The 13,572-nt window shown below is 28.6% G+C and overlaps 1 protein-coding gene across 4 annotated transcripts in view; it reads right to left on the bottom strand.

Moving 5' to 3' along the window:
- LOC114120362 (unconventional myosin-XVIIIa-like) overlaps window positions 1–13,572 on the bottom strand; it is a 51,618-nt gene that overhangs the window by 28,237 nt on the left and 9,809 nt on the right. For 3 of the 4 annotated variants that reach the window (XR_007604361.1, XR_007604360.1, XM_050201546.1), the window contains exons 2-5: window positions 13,259–13,361; window positions 12,654–12,887; window positions 11,911–12,591; window positions 11,781–11,849 (exon numbers count right to left, since the gene is read on the bottom strand). Coding sequence is in view for 2 of the 4 variants with exons in the window: in XM_050201546.1 (XP_050057503.1) it covers window positions 11,781–11,849; window positions 11,911–12,591; window positions 12,654–12,860 (957 nt within the window). In the remaining 2 variants the exon portion in view is untranslated. Of the gene's footprint in view, window positions 1–1,400; window positions 2,245–11,780; window positions 11,850–11,910; window positions 12,592–12,653; window positions 12,888–13,258; window positions 13,362–13,572 lie in introns of those variants that run through there. The other variant, XM_027982242.2, reaches the window with a different exon arrangement.

The raw sequence follows: 13,572 nt of genomic DNA, 5'->3' as shown, positions 1-13,572 counted from the left end.
TGTAACCGAAGAAAAAAAACTGGTAAATTCGCAAATTACAAAATTATACACAATACATGAGAACACACACGACATACATATATACATTCAAGCATGTATGAGAAACGAGAATATATTATTATATTATATTATATAACATAATCTTGCCAAATGGTCAATGAGGTCAATAAATTCTTATGACGGCAGTACAATAATAATGCCGTCCCGTCCAAAACAATGCATGTGTCTCTTCATTAGCATTGATGAATCCCGTTATATTAAATTGTACTACAAATGTAAGTAGGTGTACAGTTTTTAAAAGTCGACGTTGTTTGAGCGAACAAAATTAAACAACTACATAATATAAACTAATGAAGCGATAACTTCCGGAAAGCCGTTTTCGAATTTTAAATCGTTAAACGCGCATAAAGAAAAAACAAAACGAACAATAAAAACGTGCGAGCATAATTTTATATCGTAATAAATAATACGATATTATAATATGAATGTATTTAAGAGTAATATACGTCTATTATTATGCATTTACGGTGCGTACGAATGTACGATACGTCGAAACGTCTGAAAACGTGTATTTATATCATAAAAAGTCGTTTTTTATTTAATCACGAAACGGCCGGAAATCGGTCCAGAACCAGGGAACCTGCATAATAATACAATATAATATAATATATACCTACGACACAATTGTCGCGGACACGACAGAAACGGATCGCAATAACGCCCAACCATACGTGTAGGCATTATAGGCATAACATATATTATAAATATTATAATGACATACTATATCACTCCACACATTCTATAGTATATAAATACCCTGCGTACGCCGTTGCGGGGACGTGTCGAAGGCGATTTGTAGTTTTCGAAAACCAGTCGTACACACTTATACCTACGTATAATATATTATTATAATACGCTGTGCATGTAACCCTCGTTCACGGCACGACAAGGCGCAACGGTGTAAATCTATATAAATATAATAATACAATATATAGGGGAATTTTCTAACGTTTTTCTCATTCTAACACTTTTTTTATGCACGTCACAAAAAACGTATTCTAATCGAGCTAAAAAAACATTGACACTAACTTTTTTTAAGAAAAAAATCTATTTTATACAATAGTTGTTTGTGCTTGGCTTTTTAAAACAAACAAATTATGGCATATAGCCGAAAGCAGATAAATTAATTAAAATCGTTAACCCATTATTATATATAGAAAACGCCGAACAAATATTTTAATTTCCAACTATATAGCATATAAGTCGGTGTTTTCGAGTTCAGATAAAAAGGAGTGAAAGCAATAGTCGCACTATATATAAACGCAGACGATATGTTTACATAATTATATCACCCTGTAGATACCATATATACATATGCGAGCGTTTGTATATATATATACCTTGACACGTTCGGCGGACGTGGGCCGACGACACTTGTTGGCCGTCTGCTGCGGCTTCCTGCTGGAGCCGCAGACGACAGTCGCCACCGTTTTCCTGGACACCGAGGGCGGGACCGGTTTCGGGCGGACCGTAACAGCAGCCGACGGCCGGGCGGCTCTGGGGCTATGCGAGCCGGCGGCGGCGATGCCGGATGACGGCTTGCCGCGTCCGGTGGCCATGTCCTTGGCCAACACCATGGCCGCGGCGGCCGGCACCCCGGACGGCTGTTGGCGCCTCCGACCGGGCCCCGGCGCGGTCCCTTCGACGACCGCGACCGTCGGCGACGGAGCCGCCGGGCCGGCCCCGCGCTTCAATATCTCGCCGACCACTTTGGGTGGGCCCGCCGACCGCTGACCTTGCAGTGCGCCCGGCGGCATGGTTAACATGTTTCGTGTAGGTACGGAAAGACGACGGAAACGCGGGCGCGGACCGTCCACTATACACACACACAAATCGTCGACGACGCGCAAAAAAAAGTTTAAGACGCTTGTAAATAAATCACTACGTATATCGTATTGAAGCGATCAATCGGCGAGTACGACGTGCAGTGTAAACGTAATAATATATAATTTTAAAAGTTTTAATTCAGACCTCGACCGCTGCAGCTCGAGTCGATATAGACGCGGACGACTGTGTTTAATATAATACTACGATTAATATTATTATACGCGCGATACGCCGCGCCGCAGCGTTTCGTTTACGTATACGAAATTCGCGACACTCGACAGCGACACACACGCGCGCGCTGCCCGTGCTCGACAACGGTCACCGGAGCGACTGGCGCGCGGACGGAACGACGACGGCACGCCGCGAGTACGCACACCGTCGGCCTGCTGCCGTACACATTGAAATATATTATAGGTGTAGTGTGTATGATTTTTTTCTTCTTTTTTTTTTCTGATTAGCGCGGCCGGCTGCCGCCGTCAATGAAACGCACGGCGTAGGTCGGACGACGGTTGGGGAGAGGGCGTGATATTCCACTCCCGGTGACGACGACAGCACTAGAATCCTAATGAAACGATAAACGGCAGCCTAATTGATAAAATATTAACTGCACCCGTCTAGGACCACATCCGAAAGCGCGTCGACGGTCTCTTTAAAACCGTAGTTCACGATAGACCGCGGTAATACGCGTATAGGTATGCATAATGAACGGCATAATATTATTATTGTTATAGGCTCCGACCGAAATATTTTCGTTATTCATTATTCGGTCAACACGTTTTCTATAATATGACTTTGAGTTGCGCGCGCGATTCCACTTTAGAGTTCGGACTCACGCCAATAATAATTATTAGTTTTTACCTATATACATAATATTATATTGCCTTTGTTTTCGTTTTATATTCTGGCTGGGTGATATTATATTGTATACAATGGCTTTCTACGCGCACTCTATATAGCTACCCACTCTTAAATACATCGCCGGCCACAATCATAAACGTTTATATACCGTTCCGAACACACTCGGTACATATAGCGATTATATATACACTGGCAACTATTTTAATAATAATTGCTCGCAAAACTATGTATGCTAATTACAAATACCAAGGTTTTACAATTATTATATTACTTTTAGAAGCTGTAATAGCTAGTTAAAAGCTAGAACTATTCATCACTATATTATACTATATATATACATATTACGCCTATAAAGACAACCCAAACGAGCAGAAGTCATGACATCGTGATTAAAGCTAACTATGTGTATTTAAAACTTAACTAAATTAATGGATTAATAAAACAACAAAAAATGTCAAATTTTGACATTTTTATATTAACCTATCAAACTATATTGACAATTATAAATTTTAATTTATATTATATGATTCATAATATAAAAGAGCACAAACATATGTCTAGGATAATTTATTATCTATTATCATTCTATTGGATCCTAAAACGTGTTTAAGAGTGTCCAGTGAGTGGGGGCGAGAGACACTTTTGTAAGGACGACAATTTTTTATACAGATTTTTATATATTTACATTCAAAATTACTATAAATATTATTTAATGATCCTACCAACTATCCAAGCTTTTCTTCTAGCTGTAAGAAATTAATTTTTATTAGATATGGGCTTATAAGTAGATAATAAGAGTATAACTTCCCAAATACCTATTGAACAATGAATTTATTTAACAAGTATTACTTTTATAGATTTTTAAAAATAATAAATTTGAGTTTCGTCCCACTTCACACCAATAATCTTAATGAGCAGATAATGTAACCAAATCAGTTTGCCTGAGAATTAAACGGCAAGACAGACACGAAGAAAAAGTGAAATAGATGAGTCGAACATGGGTATATACCCGTTATAGTTTGTGAATACCGTATGTAATGTGGACCATAGTCAAATCGGCTGATACAGTACCATGGTAAATAAATCCATTATTGAGATGATTGTCATACCTCCGTTTACATAGTATGGTTTAAGCCGGATTTCCACTATACCGTTTCGAGTAGAGTTTAATATTAAATGAATATATTCAATGTATATAAATAACGACATTTTGTATCTATATATTATTAAATAAATGGAACTTTACACAATTTGGTGTAGTTGAATTCCAACTTAAAATTACTGCTAATGATGTTAAGCTATTCAAATTGTTCTTAACGATTTTAGAATTTCAACCAAATCGTTTTTGCAAGTTTGTAGTTTTCTGAAATGAAACGAGTACTATGACAAAACAAATCTTGTATACATTTATCTGTAAACTTATTAATTCGTGTGAATTACACATTCATGACTAACACACGCAATCCAATAGATAATAATTTGAAGATATTATATTAATTATTTAGATCACACATGGATATCGTTAACATTTATCAGTATATTATATTATTATATCATTATATATTTATAAATACAAAAAATTAAATGTGCAATTTAAATGTTAAACTGATTATCCTGAATAGTGAAGATATAGATTTTATATTATATATTATATATATTATAACATGAAATATATAGATGACGCATTTCAATGTATATACTACATTATACCTTTTTATCTTATCTTCAATTTATATTTTTATGAATTATAATTTATCACGAATTATTTATTGAAAAATATTTTGTTGCTACTATAATCTATACTCAAATTGTATCTAACTATAAATAAATAACCTCTGTAGACGTTATAAATGTTTAATAGATATTTTAAAAAGCTATTTAAAAAGGCCGGATTCGGCCCGCGAGCCTTTTTATATGGCCTGTCCTACATTTCCAAATTACATCAAATAATTTTAAAGTTTATCGTCTATACTCTATATACGTTTATCTTATCAATATAATAATAATTATCTGGTATTTAACATCGTTAAATGTCTTTATGTCATAATGCGGTATGTCGTATGTAGGTACACACATGGTGTGTATAATGTATATAGCCTTTAACCATATCTGTTTGTACATTCGTGTAATGCCGTAGTTGAATTTATTGTTTTGTCCGTAAAAAAGCGTAAAATCGATTACAAAAATGGAACTTTTAACACTTCATGGGAGAATGACTAGGTATTTATTTATTATTATCAAAATAAATGCTTATTAAAATGTATATTTTGAATGACCTTTTTTTTGCTTTCTATGATCTGGCCCGCTAAATTTTAATTTCCTAAAAATTGGTCCTCTAGTAACTCAAAGTAACTTTGAGTTGCCCATCCTTGCTGTATATAATGGAAAGTCACTGGCGTAATTACAGGATGCCCAAGACACGGCAATGCTCCAGGGTCCTAGACTTGGAAGGGCCCTCGACCTTTATAAATATAATTTATACTCACAAAAATTTGAATTTTATTTTAAAACTTACGTCATACTGTTATAAGGTCTAAAAATATATCATATTTTATATAATAAGATTATGGGCTAAGCTGAATTTTTAATTATAAGTAGAAAAAATGTAAATAGCGCAAAATGAATCAGAGTTATATAAAACTTTATTTTATCAGTATGAGTGTATCTATATGTATGTCTGTAGACATGGTACTACGTATTATTTAAAATCGCAAAACTTAAAAAATGTTGATAAAATAAATAGATGAGCCAACACTTATTTGATAATTCCCCGGGAACTTCAATTTATAATTACGCATCTATAGAAAATTTATATTATTATACTTATAGGTAATACATATTAGGTATAACTTTTTTAATGCCCATTCATACATTTTTATAAAATATATATTTAAGATAATACTAAATACATTTTAAATTATAAATTGTTAACTAAGTAAATTATGAGTCATTCAAATGGTATTTTTGTAAATAGAGTTTAAGTAGGTATTATACGATATATACTAACAGAGCAATCCAAATTTTAAATATAAAAATAATAATTAATATTAAATATTTGTATATAATATACATAATATACCCCAACATAATTGTTTATATTCATTGTTGTAACACATATTATTTTTAAAAACCATATTATTCAGTGTAAACACTCATTCTACCTATGTGATAATTGGAAACATATTTTATAACTTTCAGTATTAGCTAGGTATATCGCATGAAATATTGTAACATGCAGTTTAATTTTTTCCATACCTACATCAAATATTATTAAATATTTAAACTGTTTAAAGTCAGTAAAAACAAATATATTAAGGTACCATTGCTAATTAGTTAATTATCTATACACCTTTTAAAAATATATAGAACAATAATACAAGTTCAAACAAAACATTATTTTAATTTGACACAAACTAAAGTTTTTTCAGTGACATGACTTTCAAATTTCTAAATTATCTATTAAGTACATACATAATATACTCATATCTATAAGTATACTAATTATGCTTCAAAATAATAATCAGTCAAACAAAATTGCCATGTTATTCTCTAACAATCTTACTTATAACTATGTATCTATGTACAATGGTATAATCAAATAACCTACATCTTATGCAAATAATATGCAAAAATATTATAATAATTAATAACCATAGGTAATGGACTTTTCCAGTTATATTATTTTTATTAACTTTTTCCTTAAAATAATAGAAGAAAAAATCCTATATACAAGGATAATGTTGCTACTTTTAATCCTCGTATAGTAACTATTCTATCCAATATTATTTCATATAATACTACTAACTATTATTAACCTAAAACGATATCAGAAAGTCTATGGTACAAATAGGTTAAAATTAATCTAAATATTTTGAAAATATCATTGTATAATATGGTAAATAATAGGTAGGTATATGCGGAAAATTCCTATGAATATTGTTTATAAATTACAAACTAAAAAAGGGGAAACATGGGCTTTCTTAAATTTTAGGATAATAATATTAAAGAAAATAGGTTTTTCTATTCTGTAATATTTTTTTGACCCCGGCAAAAATTTTTTATCGGCATTAATGAAAAAAAACTAAATTTTTTTTCTAATTTCAAATGTCTATAAACAGCTCAAAAAGTCAAAATATTAAAAAATTTATAACATGAGTAAGAAATGATAAAATAAACATTTAGTATCAGGTAGGTTGTAGGTACCTATTTACAATTATTCATTTCTTAATTAGATCAACAAAAGAAAATCGCTATTTTTCACATGAATATACAAATTCATCAACATTTTAAATTCAGATCCTTATAAAAAATGATAATGGATATTTTTGAATGAAGCTGAATCAATTCAAATTTTTATTTTTTACACGCAACTTACCAATATTTTTTATTTTTTATCACCATATATTATTAAAAATATTGCTTAATTTACAATCTATATAGATAATGAAAGTTGGCTTGAATAGACTTGAGGGGAGGAAATCGATTACAATAGTACCTCAAAATTAATTTGATGGGTTTTGAGGGAAAACTATCGTTTTATATATATATATATAATTATTTAAATAAGATCGTCTCTTAGCGATTATTTTAAGTCTTCGCGGTGGGTGGTTAGAAATGATGATTGATGACACGTGGGAGATTAATGGGTCCTGGTTTTAATAGAGTTTGGAATGAAATTTTTCATATTATCGGATTGCTTCTTCACTTACTGTTGGGATTTGTATATCGTTATGTATAGTTGATTATATACTATGAGACTGAGACTCCAATAATCTATCTAAGACATATAGGTTGAAAAGTTTGTATTCGTTGTATATTAGAGAGTTTGGCTTGACGCCCATACTTGCGGAAATGCGGAATATCATATGATCAGAAGGCAGTTGTAATTGTTTAGTATACAAATTTTTTTTTTTTAATCATTGGAACGAAAAAGTAATCGGCAGAGAAGATGTAGGCGAGCACATTAGATTGTTTTCTTTTGTTTTTTGAATATTGGGCCTAAGTTAGTCTTTTGCTGTCTAAATTAACTAATCATGGATAATCGATACACGGTTCATAGAGATTCTATAACATCTACTAAGAACTAGTTCACATAAAAGTTGACGTGTTTTCTTAATTTTGTTTTTCCCAGTTATTTTAAAAATTACTAGAAATTTAAACTCCAAAGTACCAACTATAAAGATCAAATTTACTACCAAAAACCAGCCATAAAGTTGAAAATTGCAGTAATTTTACTGCCTCAAACAATGACGACAAACACAAAAATTAAAAATTAAGAAACACACAGCATCGTAAAATCAATATATTCATCGCTTCACACAGTATCTAAAAAATCAAAAATTTCAAAAAGTATGACTAGCACAAAAAGGTCAAAAATTATATCATGAGTCCAACAATTTATATACAAATGTTTGGTGAAAGATATAAGTCTCTGAATAAAGATTTTAATAAAGTTATACAGTTTATAATCAAGTACAAAAAATAACAAAATAGTTTTGTCGAAAACGGGCTATGTAAAAATTTTTTAAATACCATCTTTGATTAAAATATTATTTTTAAAAAAATATGATGATTTTTATATTTTTTATTATAGGATAAAAATCCAACAAAAAGTTCTATAGTCTTAGTACAGTATACGATTTTAATCTAAAATTGTTTCGTCAAAAATGAATGTAAAAAAGTTATTATTTTATTAACTTGAATGAGCTATTATATTATATTGACACTTTCAATGTTTATTGAATAAAAATAATTTATATTTACATTTTAGTAACCGTTAATAATCTATATTGTTCATCATAATATAAATTATTAACATAATATGATGATCAATAGAAAACTAAAAACCATTCAATAAATGTATACTAGCTAATTCTACAACCTTGAAATATTTTATAATACCTACCATGGCATCACATGTCCACCAAAACAAACATTGTTAAATATTTATTTCTTTGTGTGGATAAATATTATTATTATATTGTATTTATAATGTATATTGTGTGTATTATAATTATTAATTAATAATGTATTATTATAATTATAATTTTATAAATGGTATTAAATTTAGATGGAACATTGTTTAATTTATTATAATACACATAACACATAATTATTTAATACAATTGATATTTGTCTTTTTTATCAAAAAACAATTTAATTTAATTTAATAGAATAAATTTATTAACAATAGATTTAAATTCTATCATGTCTGAAAAATTCTAGTATAAATTGTTAGTATACAACAGATCTCTCGAGGCTAGACTACAGTTTGAATTACAAACAACAAAACAAAACCGTTTTGGTAAAAATCTTGTTTTGAATAAAAATTTTGGTTTTTTTCTAATTTCTAGATTCTAAAATATTTTATATTTGCTGTCAACACTTTTGAATTTCAATATCGTCTTGGTAAAAAATGTAATCTAGTTAATGCCAACTTAAAGTTATAATTTATACTAATCATTGTAAAACGTAATAACATTTTCAAAATGTCAAACTAATTTTAAGACATTATAGACATTTCCAATTTTCAAATATTTTTGGTTTTTTTATTTTTTGTAAAGGATTAATAAAAAAATTATTAAATCTTAAATTGTTTATAAAGCGAATTGAAAATACATGGGCAGGCTGAAACATAATTTTATAAGCATTTGAAGTTAACATTTTAAAAAAATTCTTGATTTGCAACTCTTTTCAATTATGTACATTATTATTTCCTATACACAATAACAATTTTTAAATATTTAAATTAACTTATATTGGTATTAAGCTAATTGATAATTATTTATTTATGTTTAACCAATGGTTATATTGAATATAAATTATGTAATTGATAAGTTGTATTTGAATGTAGATAACTTATAATTGGAGACCTATACCCAACTTTTTAATTTAATATTAAAGGAGTCAGCTAAACTATTTAGACTATTTTCACATCTGAGCAATAGATATATCAATTTACAACTTCAAAATATAATAAAATCAAGGTTAGAAGTTAATAGAACGATTTTAAAAGGAGTTAGTATAGGCAATTTTAACAACATGAAATCAAAATACCATGATGTTTACTTCCGTTCATATAAAAACATTTTTAGAATAGCTGATTGATTTCAAATATACTTTTGAATTTCATCAATTTATTGGTCTAAAACACTTAAGGTGTAATACAAATTTAAATTGTTGAATACCTATACTGGCTATTTCTACAGAGGTAAATATTTTAATCAATTCTGAGGACTATACTTTTAAATGCTAATATTTTTTTTACCATTTAAAAGGTATTCTGCAATACCAACTTTTTTTAATGAAAATAAGTCTTTCCTTTTGTTTTACCCAAACGTATTATTTTTAAAATATCAGTATTTTAATTTTGTAAAAAATACTTTAGAAATTCAGACTGAATACCCTTAAAATACTTAAAATAGTTTTTAAATATTAGTAACTATAATAAATAATATTAATGAGTCGACATTAAATAATTCATAAATTTTCGAAAATATTAAATACTAGATTCATTTTTATAATTTTATAAATAGCAATTTTCCAAATTTTCTACAGCCCTATAAAACTTGAAAATTATATTTTATATTTTAATTTCCAACTTTAATACTTTTCCATTTATTTAGCGCACAATATATATATAAGTGAGAAGGAGGGTACTTTATTTTATTATACATATAATACAGACCACAATGAACTGATATTTTATTTTATTTCAAACACTGTTAAAAAAAAAAATTTTAAATAAAACTTTAGATTGTCTTTTTAGACAAAAAAAAATTGGTTGTTTCCATAGGACAGGATCATTATTCAAGTAATTTACTTTTAAGGGAAAAATGTCAAAATATGATATTAGCACTAAGCGCCGTATTAAAGTATTATTAAGGGGTTTTAAATAGGCAATTTTTTATCATAAATGTATAAAATATCATGTCGTGATCAATTTTAAATAATAATTGAAAGTAACTGACTAGTACTAGTAATACAATGTTACTATATTAGTAGCATTAATAATTGTATTGTAACTACAATATTATGTAGGAAAAAATAAAAGAAAAAAGGCTACAGTTCCAAATTAGAAATCAAATTTTACTGTTAAAAAAAGAATGTTGTTTGTGCAATATTATTTTTCATTTAATTTTAATAAGTTCTTTCCCACATAGACAATTTTTAACAATCAAACTATTTTAATCATTGAATCAAGAAATAAAATATGCGAATTAAGTATATGACAATAAACAATAAAATATAGAACAACAGTAAATTTGTTAAAATGCAATTTTTACTTGGAATACTTGGGACATACATGTAAAGAGGGATTAAGACACCCCGAATACTTTTTTTCTGATAGCCAAATAATTTATAGTAAGATAAAGTCTAATAATGTGTGTACTGTATAACAATAATATAAAACAAGAATAATAATTTACTTCTTCCCATCCAACTCATTTATATGGTATACTACCAAATACTACCTTTAGTGTCCATCAACTTATATATATTATATATGGCTCAAAACTCTTATATGCAAGACACAGTAATAATTTTCATTATTTAAATTATTTTAGTTCTAAAACTCATAATGCAGAATTCTAACTAAAATAGTATATTACTTCTTATATACTAATAATATAATATAATACAATAAACTCTCAGTAATCTAGTTATATAATAATCCAGTACATTCAATAATCTGGCTATATTTTATTTTCACTATTTTTGTTTAAACGATTATAAGAAGTCTTGGTAGCATTATTTCAAAAGAAAAAAAATTGATAATTTTTTTAGATCCGTCTTTTCAAAAGAATAATTCAACACAGTTATAAATTAGTAACTATACATTATTATTTATATGTTTTAATAAAATAAATTAAGGTATTTCAATAGGAAAAATGTGATTTTTATGTAAACCAACGTTAATTTGGTATTTTTGTTAATCTAACAGTCCTCTGATCTGATACCCGTCAGATTACCGAGAGTCTACTATATAATGTTGATTTCAAATAATTACAAGTAAGTAATAACTGTTAACTTACTAAAGTATTTCCATTTTGACTGCTCAAATATGTTTGACTTAATTCATAAAGCTCCAAAGCTGGCTCTACCTACAAGTAATATAAATAGTTGGTAATAACAATAACAAATGTTAATTCTCATTTAATTTACCTTAACAGTTACACTTGTTTCTGACGACTTGATCATATCAATAATTTCATCTCTATTTTTATCAGAAACAGGACTACCATTTACTTCTATTAATTTATCCCCAGGAAGAAGACCAGTGTAATGTGTTTTATCTTGTCCTGGTTCAGCAAAAATCACTGGTTTCAAACTTTTTGCTGTATTTTCTGATACAAGACCTCGTCTTAATGAAAACCCAAAATCACTACCAGGTCCTGCTCTTCTATTAATGGTCAATACTCGAGATTCTACCTTCACGATTGGAATAAATGGAAGTTTTAAGTTTTCATCAAACTCATCAGTTAAATAATCATTTCCAGAAGGACTAAGGTTAAACGGAGTAGCAAAACTACTATTTGTTGTTGAGTCTGTAAGGCTATCAATACTTGATACTCTTGGAACATTTTCATACACAATTAATTCATTTTTTAATGTATTTGTTTGTAGAAGAGAATCTGAATCAAGATCCTGTAACGGTCCATGTTCTAAAATTGGTGGAGGTTTAAGAATGCCTCTGCGGGGAGGAAGAGGGGGAGTTTGAACCGCTTCGTCAGTCTCGTCACGATTTAATGGAGCAAAAAAGTTGGCACTGTAATCTGCAGTAATTCCACTAGGCAACTTTTGTTTTTCTTTACGTCTAGTACGTAGTTTTAATGATTTCCTCACCTAAGAAAATGACACAATATATTATATATACTTATTTTAAAACAATATTATGTTTTTCTCACCTCATCCAATCTTAACAAATCATCAGAGGACATACTAAAGCTGCCTTTTTCTTTTTTTTCTTTTTCTTTACGCATTTTCTTCATTTTTTTTCTTTGCTCTTTTTCTTCAGTTTGATTATTGGCTGAACCCTGTGACCCATATCCAGAACTGCTCCCATTATTCACCACATTGTGGGAACCAGAACTTTTTTTCATAAAATTGAACATCACGACTGATAATGGTAAATTATGATCCTAAAAATGTTATCAGTAAAATACTAAAAGTTAGTTTCTAACATTATAATATTAATCATTTATTATATATAAAAATATTATACAATCAATACCACATAAGAAATAGGTACATCTTTTAAGGTGGGAAAGACAAGGAACAATAGGGTCTTATAACATATTATAATACATTATACAGTCGAATCTTGAGAACTTAAACCTCGATAACTTGAATTTTATTTTTGTCCCAAGGAAATTTTTATACACTCAATGCAATATTTGTAACTCAAAAAATGAATAAGTCAAATTAATTTTTACCTCCTTTGAAATTCGAGTTATCGTGACTCGACTGTACATACCTATCATTATTTTTTTCTATTTAGAACAGTTCTCACCTTAAGCTATTCTGTTATTCCAGAATGTCATTGTTGAATTGGAATTTTGGCATAAGAAATACATTTACAATGCAACTATGCTTAATAATCATGAATTTGTCTTCTGAAAAAAAAATAGTTTTTCTTTATAAATAGTTAAGTTAATTATTTTTAAGTATATTATAAAGATACATTATATATATATAATATATATATATTATATTACATTAATACCAAAATTCAATTTTTAATAGTCAATTAATTAATTTATAATTGTTATATTATATTTAAAATAACTGTAATTCAACTAGTCAATTATTAAGTCCTTAAGGTGA

Source organism: Aphis gossypii, chromosome 2 (genome assembly GCF_020184175.1).
Source record: "Aphis gossypii isolate Hap1 chromosome 2, ASM2018417v2, whole genome shotgun sequence".
In the NCBI taxonomy this organism is placed as follows: Eukaryota; Metazoa; Arthropoda; class Insecta; order Hemiptera; family Aphididae; genus Aphis; species Aphis gossypii.
Note: the sequence above shows the minus strand (reverse complement) of the source record. Positions and strands in the feature narration are given on the sequence as shown.